Below are 18205 nucleotides of genomic sequence, written 5' to 3' on the forward strand. Positions count from 1 at the left end.
AGTTGGATGAGACACTGCGTGTCATGAGCTAGGAGGAGACTCTCCAGTTGAGACACTTGGTAGGTGCACAAGTTGTCGGATACAAGATTAGGGATGGCATGGTTGATGGCCGAGGTAGCATATGTTCCACCCCTAGGCTCACACTTGAGGGACGGTGGATGGTAGACTTCGTCTACAGGAGGGTACCCAAACTCCGAGCAGTGTCCAGGTGTATCATCAGGAGTTGGGATAGTGGATTTCATTGCGTGGTCTGGCAGGAGCAGGGCAGGTTTGCATGCGTGAGACATACTCCTGATACTTGGGGTCTCCCAGGGGATACATACAGGGGTCATAGATGAGGGTCGGATGGGTTCTAGCAAGTAACAGCGTTATGCAGCGATATCTTGTGAGGAGTGGGAGTTATGAGCTCCTCATATGTTTGGGGAATCCAGGGATTCGGTTGGCGGGCAAATCACTCCAATTTGTGATGAGCAGGGTCATGGCAGAGGATGATCCAATTCACTTTGGGTTTGACACATGGGGGATCACTGAGACCTCCACTACATGGCGAGGCAGACTTGTCCTGTTATGGCTCAGGGTTGAGATTGGCAGTGGAGGGATAGATATTGGCATCATGGAGATGCCTGGGCAGGATGAGCTTGGCTCTCACAGATTTTTCGCCACTTTTTAGGAGGGGAGGATATAGTCCGTGCACGATGGTGAGTATGTCATACTGAGAGTAGCGCAGCGTCAGCATGGTGGCACCACTCTGGGACTAGCAGGGAACTGGGGCATCACAGCTCTTCATAGCTCAATAACCTTTAGGGATGAGTTGGATACTACAGGGGGAGATCATGCAGATCTTCCATTGGGCTTTAGCGAGTCACTAATGGAGCAGGGGACTTCTAGTACTTGCACCGGGAAAGATAGTGAGTGAAGCGAGGGGAGCTTCACATTGGACAGGATGGCCTAGAATCTTGGTATTGAAGGATTCTTTCATGTCAAGACAACACAGAGGTCAGGGATGATTCAGAGGCACATTTGGCAGTGATAGTGGGGAGCAGCAGCTAGAGAGGATGTTTGTTCAGGCATTGCTTCAGGACAAGCAATTTTTAATGGGGAGGACTGTGATATTCCCACTTAGCGACATGTTGAAGTTTCTAATTTTACTTAGTTAGAAACCCTCCATGCACTTTATCTGATTTATTCCTACCTACTTGTTATTTTCCTTAACAAGTTATTTACAATGTAAACACTAAAAATAAACACTAGTGCATGCTCAACATATTACAGATCAACAACTAAAAGAAACAAAAACAAACACACCATATGACACCATTATTTTTGGACTAATGTCCTTGGAAAAACCCAATGTGGGAAAACCTGTCTAGCTATCTGAGGGTTTTCTTATTAAGCAATATCATAGTACAATCTGGGTGCCGAAACTGCTCTACCCAACAGAGAATTTCCTTAGTAGTAATACCTTTCTGTTTCTGACAAATCTACTAGCTGAAACCTAGGATAATCCTTCCGGCAGCTACTCAGCACCAATCTGCCCCAGAAACCCCAACGTCTGCCCAATCTGGACTGCATCAGCCTCTCCTAACTCAGCGTTGGTCCTGCGTCAGCCCCAGGAGGCCCTGTGTCAGCTCTCTGAGCTTCTGGGTCAGCTATGCAAGCCCCTCTGGTACTCTGCGCAACACTTAGTTGCCTCTCCGTGGCCCTATGTGAGCATTGGTTGCTCATGCGTCTCTCTCTCTGGCTGCTCTGCTGCTCTCTGGCACTATCTCTGCCTCTTTGTCTCTATGTACTCAATGCCCCTCAGATGCTCTCCCGATCACTGATTCTATCTCTCTTAGCAAACCCCGCTCTAGAGAATAGAATGAATGATCACTCTAGTGTGTTCTCCAAGTGTCCCTCAAGCCTCCTCTTATACTTTTCCTGTTGACATCTCAACGGCCGAGATTAAGTCCCTAATCAACGGCTAAGATTAGATCTGGCTTGATCCATGTCTTTTGGACTGCTCTAACACAGATTCATATTAATACACATTAATATTTTATTTTCCCTAAGTTTAGACCTAGGGACTTCATTAAAAATATTAATTCTTTTAATATCTCCTAATTTGTTTAGAATCTACCCAAACCCATTCTGGGTATTGGAGATCTCATGTGCCCCAACTTCTCCACCAAATTTCGTGGCTAGAGCACATCCGATGCTACCCCAAATCAACACTCCCTCTTAGCGAGGACTGTACTCTAGCAATACTCCTCACTGAATATTACTCTGATCATCCGGCATCGATACCTGTGCTGATGCTAGATCTTCCGGCCCAACATCCTCTGCACTGTTGCATCCTGTACTACTGCCCATGGTTCTGCCACTGCCACTGTTGCATTTGTACAACAGCTCCCTCCGCATCCACGTTGCTGGTCCTTTCTCCCAGCACTGCATCCGCACTGCACATCCTCTCATCATGCTGCATCGTACTGCCCACTGCTACACTGCAACTCAGTTACTGAGAAGTAAGTAACTAATCTCCCAATCTGACCTCCCTGTTGGGCTAGAGAAACCCGCTGATGCTAAAGCTCCCTTTGCCGCTAACAAGTGCTCATTCTCTGACCTCTACGCTGCTGCAACAAATCCCTGCATCTCGCATCGTTGCACACCTCTATGTGCCTTCCTACACTGGTGCAACACTCCTATGCCTCTCGCACTGTTGCAGCCTACTAGCTCTGCATTGTCTCGAGACTCCTACACTGTAGCTCTCTCTGCGCTCCATCCCCATCCGTCTCTACCCACTCAGTCAGTCCTGCTACTCCTCGACGGGGCTCCCGTAGTAAGGTATAATCCAAGAGGCTGGGTACCTCAAGGATCCTGCCCCTTATCGCCTGTAGTCCTCCTGACTACAGCTCAATATCTCCCCACTTCCGCTCAAGTGGCGCGTGTGCACTCATGGCATAGTCATCGTCTGTCAAAACTTCCTTCTCTGCTCGTGCTGGCACTGCCTTAGTCTCGGAAGACTCTCCCTTACTTTTCTTCCTTGGACACTGGGTCACATAACGACCTAGCTCCCCACAGTGGAAGCACTTGATCTTGGAGAGATCTTTCTTCTTCTGCTTCTCTTGCATTCCCTCCGATGCTAGGGTCACATCCTGAACCTCCTGCTTGACCTTGATCCCTTTGCTGCTGCTACCTGTCTTCGACTGTCATCTAATCTCTTCCTGGTGAAGAGTTGCCCACATCTCGTCCCAAGGTGGGAGAGTCCCTCTGCCAAGGATACTCTAGACAAATACTTCCAATCTTCTGAGATAGCATTCAGCTTGTCCTCACCATAAGCTCCTAATCCGGTGTCACTCCTATAGTAGTCAACTGGTCTCGGATCTCATTCAGTCCTCCGAGGAATGTGTCAATCGATTGACCCTTCTTCATCTGATATGACCTCATCTGATTCTCGAGTAGCATTCTTCTCCGCACAGAAGTATGTTGGTACAACTTCTTGAGAGCCTCCCACATCTCAAATGTTGTTTCCTTCACGGCTATATGTGGTACTACATGATCCTTGACCCTGTCAAGGATAATGCTCTCGCCTCCTCGTACCTGTCATTATCACTGTGGTCGACTAGGACCGCTATTACCTTCAAGGCGAAGTTCTTGACACGATTCCTGTCCAGCACTAATAAGATTCTGGCCTTCCAGACTGCGAAGTTCGATGCTCCATCCAATCTATCCTGGTCTCTTACCTCGTGTAGTACCATGATGCTCCTTTACTTCCCTCCTAGAGTTCTCTGTTCGACTCCTCTGAGTCTCTACTTCCCGTCTGGAAGTTCTCTTCTAGACCATAGTTTTAAAACTCCGACTCGGCCGAGGATCGACTCCGACTCCAACTCCGAAACTGTAATGACTCGGCCGGCTCGATTTCAGTGACTCGGTCATTGTAAAAAATACATTAAATATTTATTTATTTTATAAAAAAACATAATTTTAAAGATTTTAAACATAATTTTAAATATTTTCATTCATGTTTCCAAACACACAGCATTATAATATAGATGGAAGACAACATATGATCAAAGTAGGCTCATGAACCAATCCATTATATCAAAATGGTACCCAATGGCAATACATAGTCACTGTCATACATGATCAAAGACTCAAAACAAAAACCACATAACCAAGGAGGCTAGAAATGGCCTCTACAACAAAAGTAAACTGTGACCAGACTCCAGTACTAGTACTACAGCTACTGGCTAGTAGCTACTGCCAGAGGAGCCAAGATCATGTCGATCAATCTCTGGATCATCATCAGAGTCAGACAGGGGGGCCCAAGGCTCCTCATCATCATCATCATCTCGAACTGCAGCTGTAGAAGTGGTACCACTAGCAAGCTGTGCAACTGCAGCAGATGCAAGCTGAGATAGAGTAGATATGCGGCTGCGCTTCTGTCGTGGCTGAGCATAGGAAGCACCTACAACTGGAGTCCTTGCTGGCTGTGAGCCTGAGGCTGGTGGATTGGGATCTGCATTCAACTGAACAGCATGTTCAAGTTCAACTGATGTCTCGATATCTAAATCTAAATCAAGATCCTCATCAGGATCAAACTCTGTTGGACGACTCTCCACTACCCAATCTGATGTTGGATCAATGTCTTCCAACACAATGGGATCTGAATCAGGTCTTTTGTTTAGCAAATGGTTTCGTCTAAGCCGGAGGTTGTATTGGACATAAACTAGATCATTTAACCGTTTTTTATCCAAACGGTTTCTCTTCTTTGTGTTACTTGGGAGCAGGAGCGAAAACGGGAGCGGGAGCGACATTTTCAGAAGCTCCTGGTTTGGGAGCAAATCCCAGAGGAATTCGACAACCAATGTCACTAACATCAAGGTACATAGAGGGATTGGTGCTCTTGATTAAATACGAGTTCCCTACCCTAATACATGACAAAATTCAATGGAAACATTGCAATCCTCCAATCCTGAAATCCTAAAAAACTGATAAGTCTGCTAGATTTTGAATGAAATCTAAAATTCTACTTTCTCCATATGAAATCCAATGAGGCCAAAACCACTCTCAAACATCCTAAGTCATTTCATGGTAATGTTAAAAATTTAAGTAAAAGGATGAAAATGAAGATTAAGGAGAATGTCACTTTTACTTAATTTAACATTACCATGAAATTTGAATAGCATATTAATAGTAGAGAGCATTTGAGTGTGTTAAATAGGGTTTGGGACGGGGAAATGGACCCCAAATAACGTTTAGCTAATTCATAAAACAACTTGAAGTCCAAACCAATCAGAAAACCTCTTAAAATTTCATTAAAATAATGTTAAATCGTTGTTTTAGTGGGTTACGGGCCGCTGTTTGTGACTCGGCCGAGTCAGTACGGGAAACGGCCGAGTTGGCCGAGTCAGCCATGACTCGGCCGAGTCATTCAATGACTCGGCCAAGTCATGGCTGACTCGGCCAACCGAGCCGTTTTTTGTACCGAGTCACTCCGGAGGGCAATGGAACGGACCAACTCGGCTGTTTCTGTTTCGAAACGGCCATTTTTTAAAACTATGTTCTGGACTCCCTCTGAGTCCTGATTTCCCTCCTGGAAATCCTCCTGCCTCCTTTCGAGATGCCCCCTATTCTGATCATCTTGTGCAACTGCACTGCTGATCCGGGTTCCTCGGCTAGAAACCCTCGGTAACAACTCCTCTAGCCCTGCTTTATCAGGTACTGTTCTGACTACAATACCTCACCAGCTCCACTCTGCAATATTCTTGCAGCCTTCTAAACCCCAGCCACTGCCTCTCTATGAACTGCGTCAGCCCCTCTCTGCATCACGCTGGCCCTGTGTCAACCCATATGGGTCTGCGTCAGCCCTGGGATGCCCTGCGTCAACCCTCTAGCCCTCAGCGTTAGCAATGTTGGCCTCTCTGAGGCTCTACGTAGCTCCTGGCTTCCTCTACGTGGCCTTGGCTGGCTCTACGTCACACTCCATGGCTTCTACGCTGCTAGAAACAACTTCTGTCACATCGAGACAGTTGTTCTCTGCTGCTATTGCTCCGCTCAGCTGATGTCTTTTAGTCCTCTTATGATCTGCAACCACGCTCTGATACCAGGTTGAAGTTTCTAATTTTACTTAGTTAGAAACCCTCCATGCACTTTATCTGATTTATTCCTACCTACTTGTTATTTTCCTTAACAAGTTATTTACAATGTAAATACTGAAAACACACACTAGTGCATGCTCAACATATTACAGAACAGCGACTAAAAGAAACAGAAACAAACACACCATATGACACCATTATTTTTGGACTAATGTCCCCAGAGAAACCCAATGTGGGAAAACCGGTGCAGCGATATGAGGGTTTTCTTATTAAGCAATATCAGAGTACAATCTGGGTGCCGAAACTGGCCTACCCAACAGAAAATTTCCTTGGCAGTAATACCTCTCAGTTTCTGACAAATCCACTGGCTAAATCCTCGAATAATCCTTCCGGCAGCTACTCAGTACCAATCTGCCCCAGAAACCCCAGTGTTTGCCCAATCTGGACTGCATCAGCATCTCCTAGCCCAGCGTTGGCCCTGCGTCAACCCCAGGAGGCCATGTGTCAGCTCTCTGAGCCTTTACATCAGCTACGCTGGCACCTCTAGTGCTCTGCGCAGCACTTAGCTGCCTCTGCGTGGCCCTATGTGAGCACTAGCTGCTCCTGCGTCTCTCTCTGCTGCACTCTGACACTATCTCTGCCTCTCTGTCTCTATGTACTCAATGCCCCTCAGCTGCTCTCCCGATCACTGATTCTATCTCTCTTAGCAAACCCTCCTCTAGAGAATAGAATGATTGATCACTCTGGTGAGTTCTCCAAGTGACCCTCAAGCCTCCTCTTATACTTTTCCTATTGACATCTCAACGGCCGAGATTAAGTCCCTAATCAACGGCTAAGATTAGATCTGGCATGATCCATGTCTTTTGGACCACTTTAACATAGATTCATATGAATACGCATTAATATTTTATTTTCCCTAAGTTTAGACTTAGGGACTCCATTAAAAATATTAATTATTTTAATATCTCCTAATCTGTTTAGAATCTGCCCAAACCCTTTCTGGGTATTGGAGATCTCATGTGCCCCAACCTCTCCACCAAATTTCGTGGCTAGAGCACATCCAATACTACCCCAAATCAACACTCCCTCTTAGCGAGGACTGTGCTCTAGCAATACTCCTCACTGAGTATTACTTTGATCATCCGGCATCGGTACCTGTGCTAATGCTAGGCATTCTTGCCCAACATCCTCTGCATTGTTGCATCCTGTACTGCTCTCCATGGTTCTGCCACTGCCACTGTTGCATCGGTACGACATCTCCCTCTGCATCTGTGTTGTTGTTGGTCCTTTCTCCCAGCATTGCATCTGCACTGCACCTCCTCTCATCATGCTGCATCGTGCTGCCCACTGCTACACTGCAACTTAGTTACTGAGAAGTAAGTAACTGATCTCCCAATCTGACCTCCTTGTTGGGCTAGAGACACCCACTGATGCTGCAGCTCCCTCTGCCGCTGACAAGTGCTCCCTCTCTAACCTTTGCACTACTGCAACAACTCCCTGCATCTCGTACCGTTGCACACCTCTCTGTGCCTTCCTGCACTGGTGCAACACTCCTGTGCCTCTCGCACTGTTGCAGCCTGCTAGCTTTGCGCTGTCTCGGGACTTCTGCACTGTAGCTCTCTCTGCCGCTCCATCCGCATCCGTCTCTACCCACTCAGCCAGTCCTGCTACTCCTCGATGGGGCTCCCGTAGCAAGGTCTAATCCAAGAGGCTGGGTACCTCGAGGATCCTGCCCCTCATCGCATGTAGTCCTCCTAACTACAGTTCGATGTCTCCCCACTTCCGCTCAAGTGGTGTGTGTGGACTCATGGCACAGTCATCGCCTGTCAAAACTTCCTTCTCTGCCCGTGCTAGCGCTGCCTTAGTCTCAGAAGACTCCCTTACTTTTCTTCCTTGGACACTGGGTCGCATAATGACCTAGCTCCCCACAGTGGAAGCACTTGATCTTGGAGAGATCTTTCTTCTTCCGCTTCTCTTGCTTTCCCTCAGATGCTAGGGCCACATCCTCCTCCTCCTCCTTGACCTTGATCCCTTTGTTGTTGCTACCTGTCTTCGACTGTCGTCTGATCTCTTCCTGGCGAAGAGTTGCCCACATCTCGTCCCAAGGTGGGAGAGTCCCTCTGCCTAGGATACTCTGGACAAATACTTCCCAATCTTCTGAGACAACATTCAAGGCTGTCCTCACCATAAGCTCCTAACCCGGTGTCGCTCCTATAGCAGTCAACTGGTCTCAGATCTCATTCAGTCCTCTGAGGAAGGTGTCAATCGATTGACCCTTCTTCATCTGATACAACCTCATTTGATTCTGGAGTAGCATTCCTCTCTGCACAGAAGTATGCTAGTACATCTTCTTGAGAGCCTCCCACATCTCAAATGACGTTTCCTTCTTAGCTTTATGTGGTACTACATCATCCTTGACCCCGTCAAGGATAATGCTCTTGGCCCTCACCATCGCCTCCTCCTACCTGCCATTATCACTGGGGTCGACTAGGACAGCTATTACCTTCAAGGCGAAGTTCTTGACACAGTTCTTGTCAAGCACTAATAAGATTCTGGCCTTCCAGACTACGAAGTTCGATGCTCCGTCCAGTCTATCCTGGTCTCTTACCCCGTGTAGTGCCATGATGCTCCTCTACTTCCCTCCTGGAAGTTCTCTGTTCGACTCCTCTGAGTCTCTACTTCCCGTCTGGAAGTTCTCTTCTAGACTCCCTTTGAGTCCTGATTTCCCTCCTGGAAATCCTTCTGTCGCCTGTCGAGATGCCCCCTACTCTGATCGTCTTATGCAACTGCATTGTTGGTCCGGGTTCCTCGGCTAGAAACCCTCGGTAACAACTCCTTTGGCCCTACTCTGTCAGGTACTGTTCTGACTACAGTACCTCACCAGCTCCACTCTGCAATATTCCTGCAGCCTTCTAGACCCCAGCAACGGCCTCTCTGTGAACTACGCCAGCCCCTCTCTGCCTCACACTGGCCCTGCGTCACCCCAGATGGGTCTGCGTTAGCCCTGGGATGCCTTGCATCAACCCTCTAGCCCTCAGCGTTAGCAACACTGGCCTCTCTGAGGCTCTGCGCAGCTCCCGGCTTCCTCTACGTGGCCCTGGCTAGCTCATCACACTCCATGGCTTCTGCGCTGCTAGAAACAGCTTCTATCACCTCGGGACAACTGTTCTCTGCTGCTATTGCTCTGCTCGATTGATGTCTTTTAGTCCTCCTGTGATCTGCAACCACGCTCTGATACCAAGTTGAAGTTTTTAATTTTACTTAGTTAGAAACCCACCATGCACTTTATCTGATTTATTCCTACCTACTTGTTATTTTCCTTAACAAGTTATTTACAATGTAAATACTGAAAATAAACACTAGTGCATGCTCAACATATTACAGATCAACAACTAAAAGAAACAGAAACAAACACACCAAATGACACCATTATTTTTGGACTAATGTCGTCGGAAAAACCCAATGTGGGAAAACCGGTGTAGCTATCTAAGGGTTTTCTTATTAAGCAACATCGGAGTACAATCTGGGTGCCGAAACTGGTCTACGGTCTACCCAACAGAGAATTTCCTTGGCAGTAATACCTCCCAGTTTCTGACAAATCTATTGGCTGAAACCCCGAATAATCCTTCCGGTAGCTACTCAGCACCAATCTGCCCCAGAAACCCCAGCGTCTGCCCAATTTGGACAGCATCAGCCTCTCCTAGCCCAGCGCTGGCCCTGCGTCAACCTATCTTGGCCTGAATTAGCCCCAAGAGGCCCTGCGTCAGCTCTCTGAGCCTCTGCATCAGCTACGCTAGCCCCTCTGGCGCTCTACGTGGCACTTCGCTGCCTCTGCGTGGCCCTACGTGAGCACTAGCTGCTCCTGCGTCTCTCTCTCTGGCTGCTCTCTGGCACTATCTCTGCCTCTCTGTCTCTATGTACTCAATGCCCCTCAACTGCTCTCGTGGTCACTGATTCTATCTCTCTTAGCAAACCCCGCTCTACCGAATAGAATGATTGATCACTCTAGTGTGTTCTCCAAGTGACCCTCAAGCCTCCTCTTGTACTTTTCCTGTTGACATCTCAACGACTGAGATTAAGTCCCTAATCAACGGCTAAGATTAGATGTGGCTTGATCCATGTCTTTTGGACCACTCTAACACAGATTCATATTAATACACATTAATATTTTATTTTCCCTAAGTTTAGACTTAGGGATTCCAATAAAAATATTAATTATTTTAATATCTCCTGATCTGTTTAGAATCTGCCCATACCCTTTCTGGGTATTGGAGATCTCATGTGCCCCAACCTCTCCACCAAATTTCGTGGCTAGAGCACATCCGATGCTACCCCAAATCAACACGACATTGCTAAGGGAAATATCATTTTTTGGCCAGTTTTGAATTAATTCACATTAGCACTTAAGAAGCTTGGGCTTAGAGACCCCACATGTATTTTTGATCAAATGTGAACCCAAATATTAGAGGATGGAGGTGAAAATCGAACCACTAGTGGTACGTGGGGGGCACTCATAGAAAATTGCGGCCCACATCAGCAACACACTCTCATTGGAGTGAAGTTGGTGGGGGAAAGTTGAGTTGGGTCCACGTGGGCATCTTGGAGGCTCTTTGATAAATAGAGCAAGAAGCACTCATTTTGGTCATTCATTCATCTATTCAAAAACTTGTATTTGACATAGCACACTTGAGCAGAAGCCAAGTCTGCAAGTGTTTTTTAGCACACGAGTGCCTCCAAGCAAAGATCTCAACCCTTGCAATAGCATATTTGAGGGGAACTTCTTATTACTCATTTGGGCTTAGTTAGCTTGCCTTGAGCAATCCCAGGTGCACTCTTTCCAACACCTCATTGTACCCTCTTCATATTATAATAAAATGGCTTAGTAGTGCAGTTTTTGGCTTTAAAATGGTGTTTTGATGCTTGAGTATTTTTCTGCGTGTTTTTGGCTATGTTTGCTTTTTTATCATTATATATTTCCATTAGGAATATTACATGTTCACATTCAATTTTGTGCTTTTTCAAGGGTTTATTCTTTCATTTACTAAGTTTTTTAGTTGTTGGTATCTATTTTTCTGCAGTAGCAAATCATTTTCAGATTAGCACTTGTTCAAATTAACTCCTAGCCCTCATCACCCAAAGAAGATTTCCTAGGCACTAATCTATTGATTTTGTGGTGAAGTATTTGTGTTGTGTAGGGAAGCCTCCCATAGCTTTTATGGTGTTGTCCTAAAGAGTGAGAACTGATGCCAAGATGATAGTGGGCATTTGTCTTGTATGGTGTCACCCTAGCATCTTGCCTAACCTTTACAAGATTTCTAATCCAAACGGTAACAAGGATCATCTTCAATGAGGGTAGTCAACCTTATCCTAGTGTCTAGGGAGTTAAGCAGGGGAAAAGAGACTTGAAAATGCTTCCTAAAGTTGTAGTTCACCTTTTACCTTCTTTTTCACACTTGTAATTTTGCCCCTAGGCCTAATTTCACCCCATGTGTGATCTAGTAAGGGTAATGGGAAGACCAAGAGAAATTCTTGAGAGGGAGTTATTATTATAGCGAGATTATATTAAATATTTGTTGCTTTGTGAGAGGGCCTTGGCGGTCGTTGAATCTATCTTGCTTATGAGTTTGTTGGAGCACCCTAATAGATGCTCTAGCCTAGTCTGCGTGGGTAGATGGGACAAGAAGTGTACTTGACCAATCAAGGGTACTTGGGTACTAATGCTTATTTGTTCCTAGCCATTATTCTTATTTGGGCCCTTGATGCCTCAAACCCGAGGTATTCATTGAGGGCTAGAGTGGTAGTAAGATTCATGCAAAGCGACACCACTGTCATGTATGATACTTGCTTAACTAGAGGTATTCAAAGGGAGCATGAGTAGTAGTAAGATCCTTGCACACCATAACTTTGAGAGGTATGGGAGTAATGTAGGCTCAAGAGACTCTTGACCACACTCTACCTAATTACTTGGATGTCTGATACTTAGTTTGATTTATAAGAAGAGTGAGCCATCTAAGGAGTACTTTATGTTCCTATCCTATACCTCATTAAGCTTCAGCCCTATTTGGGGACAACACCTAATTCATGTGATTGCATGGTTGGGTGGAAAATCGACCCTTAGGCATAATTTTCCCCTAGTTGATAATTTGTTTGTGGAGTACTAGTTTGGACCAATCATTGGTCTTCAACAAAGTGAAGAATCTATAGATCTATAGGCATTTATGATATTTTTTCACTACCAAAATTTATATGCTTGATACCTAGGCGTAATTATGATGCATTTTAACCCTAATTAAGATGCACTCACTAATTATTTGGTTTCTCTCGTTGTTTTGGAATTAACTAGACTGAAATTGAATTAGTTGTATCTTGGACTTAGAAAAAATGTGTAGAAACAAATAGCACACTCCTAGGGAGGAGGGTTGTCTAATATTCCTTTTCATTATTTTCGTTAAAATATGAGGGAATTTACTTAAAAAATTTGTACCCTGAATTTTATTCAAAAACACCATTAAAATTTCACCAAATTCACACAATGCAAATTAAAAATTTGTAAAACCCTTTTATATAAGTGTTGTTGCTCCAACAATTTTATTAATGGAATTATTTGGAGGAAAATTACATGAATACTTGAAGCAATAACTTGGCGAATGGGCTCCTGAGATTGCTTGCTCTTGATCTCCTTGATCATTTGGATTTTAACTGCATATTTCAACCTTCCAGCTACAAGTAATTCAAGTCCTTTTGGATAATGCAACTCAACTCACAAATTAAAGATTCAACTCGTTGCTACTCAAGGATTTCGGCCCCTTCTTTGACAATTCAACCTCTGAATGGATTCGACTCAATTTCTTTGCAAATATCACAATGGCTAGCTAGGGTGGCTTTACAACCACCAAAACCGACTACCACCAGCTAAGGTGTGTATTTCAACACCGAAACTAGAAAACAAATTGAGAGTTTCTCCCTCACACCGTAGCTACTAGAGCTCTCAGGACAGTTAACAAAATATCAATACTCATTCCTATTCCAAACGAACTCTCATCCACCATTTTATAATTTTCCTCCTCCAAATACCATGGGCATCAAATTACCATAGTCAATACCATGGGTCATCAAACATTATGGATTTGCCCTTTATCTCCTTTTTCTCTAAATTAATTATTCATTTCACTTCTTCCTTTTTTTATGTTGCTTTTCTCTCCAAGTGAAAATGAACAATTAAATTTATCTGCTTGGAAAGGGACATTGTAGTCCTCCCTTCCTGTGATTTCTTTCCCTCAAGCAATTCAGAACCTGCATAACAATACCAAGATCCCAAATTCATAAGTAAAATGCTCCAATATATAGTTGTTTTACCACCCCAACATAACTGAACCCAACATCACTGTCACACCCACAAAACATCTTACTATAATGTAAACCATCCTTCATAAAATCCCAATATTTCTCTTCAACAAGTGCAACTTCACCAAACTTGTCCTTGATACTTTGATCATGACCTTCACCTTCAACTACAAGAGCTATCTCTCTTGCGTTTGCAACATGGGTGGAGGCTTTTGTTCAACAATGGTGCTATGCAATGTCCCTTCTCAAACGCATTTGTAACAGAGTGTTTCCACACATTTTTGCACAATTGTGGCTAAGGAAAGAACCCAACGTTTTCGACTTAGGGACTTAGGAGGAAATTCGACTTAATTTGGTTGCTAGTGGAAGGTGGGGGCCACCCACGTGGGAATTCGAACTAGGCCATTCGAATGGCTTGGAGGGAATTCGAAGTGCTGGATGGAGGGGCCCACATGAGGCAAGGAAGTCCCACAAAGATAAAAGGAGAAGAGAGCTCTAATTGGATTCATTCATACATCTTGCAAACAAAATCACTTGATTGTTCACTCTGTTGTTTAACTGAGTCAACCGGTTGTTTAGCCATGAATCTCTCAAGCGGGAGATTCAACATCTACTTCGAGGGACCATCTGTGCCTGCCCTAGAGAGGCAATTCTACAAGGATTTCAGGAGTTCCAGGGCAGTGACATAGCACCACCAACCAGCACAGAGCATGGAGTGTGTATTTCTGGGAAGCCAAAGAATACGCAGAGGGAGATAGAGGCCAGCAGAGATCAGATTGTTTGTCGGAGAGTTAGAGAGCTGAGATAGCAGCAATAGACCAACATTCTTGCTGAGTTTTACAGCTAGCAGAGCCAACATTCCAGCAGTTCGAATTGCTGGGCTAGGGGACAGCGCAGAGGCCACTCAGCAGTTTTTCGTGGAGCTTAGGAGCAAGTGTCTTAGGCCAAGAGCTCACCCGGGAAGTCAGGGATTGGATAGCAAGGGTCAGCCCAGCACTTTGGGGGCATTTTCGAGAGGATTTACAGGCAGTTTCCAGCAGGCCGAGTTTTGCAGTTGCAACTGAGGTTGGGCTCCAAGGGGGTCGAATTTCAGAAGTCTAAACCAGCCAAAATCCTTTTTGGGTTTTTCTGGGTTTTTGACAAGGATCCCAAATATAAAGTTTCATAATTTTCTGAGCACCAGAGGTGGGGTTTTAAGCCGTATCTTTGCAGTAAACAGTGTAGAATTGTTGGGGATTGAATAGTGCCTTTGGGGGTTGATTTTGGGAAGTCCAAATCGGGCCAAACCATTTCTGGGTTTTTGTGGGTTTTGGCCAAGGAGTTTGTGGCTGAAGTTTCATCATTTTCTGAGCACTGGAAGAGGAGTTTTTTGCAGCCCCTTTCCAGGCAGCACAGAGCATTAGAGGAGCAGTCATTTCCAGCATTTGAGATCATTGTATTATCACCTGGGTTCTGTCACGCTTGCCATTGAGGCAAGCCCAGGTGCATTCCTCCATACTATTGTACTTGCTCCATTGATTAATAAAATGGCTCAGCTGGTTCTTAATTCTAGATTTTCATGAGCATTTCCTGATTGTTTAAAATTTTTGTGATGTAAATCATTTTTGCTTTGCATATCACTATTTATTTAAGTTTGGAATATTACATGCCAATGAAGTTGATCTTTTTGTCTTCCACAACTACTTTTTCATCGACAGATCTACAACCTTTTTTTCCTTTGCTGCCATTGACGACGCCCATGTTTCAATCCGATCTACCATTCTTGTGAAATTTTTGTTAGATTCTTCAATTTTTCTATTTAATCTTCAAGGGATTTTTTGTTATAATCTTCAATTTTTTGGTGCAATCTTCAATTCTTTGAAATACTTCTGCGAACAATTTCTTTTGCTAGTTCGGAAACATTTTCTCAAATAAACATTTTCGGTTGGCAGGAAAATCAGCTCTAATACCATTGTAATATTCATTTTTATTATTTTCATTAAAATATCATGGAATTTACTTTAGAAAATTGTACCATGAATTTCATTCAAAAACACCATGAAAATTTTACCAAATTCAGACAATAGAAATTGTCGGCAAATTAAAAAATTGTAAAACCCAGAAATTAAATAATTATGGCTGCTCCAGCGATTTTATTAATGGAACTATTTGGAGGAAAATTACATGAATACTTGAAGCAATAACTTGTGGAATGGGCTCCTGAAATTGCTCACTCCTGATCTCCTTGATTATTTGCCTTTTAACTAACATTTCAACCTTCCAGCTAGTAGTAATTCTGGTCCTTAGGGATAATGCAATTTAGCTCACAAATTAAAGATTCAACTCACCACTACTCAAGGATTTTAACCCTTCTTTGAAAATTCGACCTCTGGATGGATTCAACTCAATTTCTTTGCAGAAATCACCATGGCTAGCCAGGGTGGTTTTACAACCATGAAACCAACCACCACCAGCTAGGGTGTGTATTTTGACACCGAAACCAAGAAACAAATTGAGGGTTTCTCCTTAACACCATAGCTACTAGAGCTATCGGGACAATTAACAAAATATCAATACTCATTCCTATCCCAAATGAACTCTCATCCACCTTTTTATAATTTTCTTCCTCCAAATACCATGGACAAAATACCATGGTCAATATCATGGGTCATCAAAGGTTATGGATTTTCTCTTTATCTCCATTTTTTTAAAGTAATTATTCATTTCACTTTTTTTTATGTTGCTTTTCTCTCCAAGTGAAAATGAACAAATAAATTTATCTTCTTGGAAAGGGGCATTACAGGCTGCTACCTTTATGCAATTTGGGCCTTTTTCACTCCTTTCCTATAAAAGGGCATTAGCTCTCATCATTTTATAATCTACTAAGAATTTCTTTCTTCCAAGTTTTCTTGTGTCCTTGGTTTCTTTGTGCTCAGTTTCATTTTGTTATACAATGAAAGAATGAAATAAATATGTGGGGAAATGTCCCAGATTGAATTTCCCCATTTTGGAAACATGGAGAGTGCGCTCCACCCTATGTATCACTGCTAAAATACTATTTGGACATGGCTTTTCATTTTCACATCAATCTTCGTTGGTAGAATTGCCTGAGCTGACTAACCATCATCACTAAAATGAAAAGAGTCAACACTAGACAGTTTGGATCCACAACACCAAAGGTGTAACAAATCATTCAACATAGTTCCATTTCAAAAGGTCACCATGTTTTAACATATTAAATTCAATCATTTTCCCAAAGGAAGCCAAAGCAAAATGAACGAAGGAAAGCAAGAAATAAGGACAGAACTGAAAAGCATACTTGCATTCCATCTCTATCATCAATTGTCAGGCTACGGAGAAGCCGAATTTTTGAAGACTGAAATGACTCAGCATGAAGTGTTGTTTTGCCATCAACAGCTGTCATATTTCTAAATTTTTCCTGCCATATGAAAGCATGTGCATAAAAGAACATATTTCTATAAGTTTTTTTGCTCCAACAAAAAAACTGATGTAGATGAAAAAAATTGTCAAGAAGAACATAAACATTCAAATGGAGATAAGCATAATGACAGTAACAAGTCGATGCAAATACTACCAGCATATGTAGTCACACAGAACAAAGCATATCCGAGAGTATCTCTGTACAAGTATATTTTATCACATATAAACTGATCATGCAACTCTGTTACAACCCAAGTTATTGACCATAAAATGAAGTAATTAATAATAAATGTACAAGTGGTTAACAAGGTATTTACATTAGTTAATGAAGTATTAGAGGTGAGAAAAAAAAGCCACATTAATCTAAGAAGGTACACCTCACTTATGCACTAGCTTCCATGTTGGTTGGGCCCCATTGGGGTTTTAACTAAGATATATCCATGATGGTTAAAAGGTGCATCAGGCAAGTAGTATAAATACCTACTCATTTTCCTAATTTCCTTATCATTGTCATTATCTATTGGCATGCATAAGCATTTTCGTTTTGGTCTCCACAGCTGGAGAGAGACCTTATTACTTCCACAACTGCATTGTGCAAGAATTTGGTTATTTACTGGACAATTACATTGGATTTTTTACTATATGAGGAAACCAACACTTATTCTCTTGCAGCAACTTGCATTTATGATTATTTGCGTGCAATTGAGAAGGGTAAATTGTGTCAATCCCCGTAGTTCTTACTATATTATTTCTTCAATCACAACCAACACTTACAAAAAAAAAAATATAGGCTGTGCACAAGATTAAAGAATTTCAAGAAAATACACAGGCTAAACTCTAGGTCATGCACAAGATTAATGAATTTCAAGAAAACACAGAAGTTATGCAATCAGACAAATAATCAATTATTGAACAACAGAAGTTCTTGTTTATCAAAGAGGGCATGCGCATATCTAATGAATAAAAGTGACACTAATTGCCTTGAGCGAAGGACACAACTGCACCTAGAGAGATTCTCCTCCCAACTAATGACAAACCACCACAGCCTGTGCCCCCAAGCTGGTTAGACTTAGAAAGTGACAAGGACACCTCTGTTGTTTACTGGTGGCATGAAAAGTACATTGGCTGTGATCATTATCTCAAGAAGCACTAAATATAGTTTGCATGATTCATTAGTACTTACTGAACCCACCTCTAGGAGTCATGTTGCCACCTTGACCTTTACCAACCAACCTATCCAATCACTTTAACATTTTATCAATCCATGCAAATGAGAGGGTCTTCATTTCCAGCCAGTCCACTTAGATGAGGAAATGTGCCAAGAAGCCACCACCACAAGTCCCTTCAATACCTGTGAAAAT

General features: G+C 43.3%; 1 protein-coding gene across 4 annotated transcripts in view; it reads right to left on the reverse strand.

Moving 5' to 3' along the window:
- Positions 1–18205, reverse strand: part of HY2 (phytochromobilin:ferredoxin oxidoreductase, chloroplast / phytochromobilin synthase (HY2)) — a 317522-nt gene that overhangs the window by 179600 nt on the left and 119717 nt on the right. For 3 of the 4 annotated variants that reach the window (XM_089378184.1, XM_089378183.1, XM_089378186.1), the window contains exon 3: positions 16723–16842. The exons of the other annotated variant lie outside the window; for it this stretch is intronic. In XM_089378184.1, coding sequence (XP_089234310.1) covers positions 16723–16842 — 120 coding nt within the window. The remainder of the gene's footprint in view (positions 1–16722; positions 16843–18205) is intronic. 4 annotated transcript variants of the gene reach the window in all.

The sequence above is a fragment of the Pinus tabuliformis genome, chromosome J, assembly GCF_031772625.1.
Source record: "Pinus tabuliformis cultivar Carrire ecotype Pingquan chromosome J, CPIR1, whole genome shotgun sequence".
Taxonomy (NCBI): Eukaryota; Viridiplantae; Streptophyta; class Pinopsida; order Pinales; family Pinaceae; genus Pinus; species Pinus tabuliformis.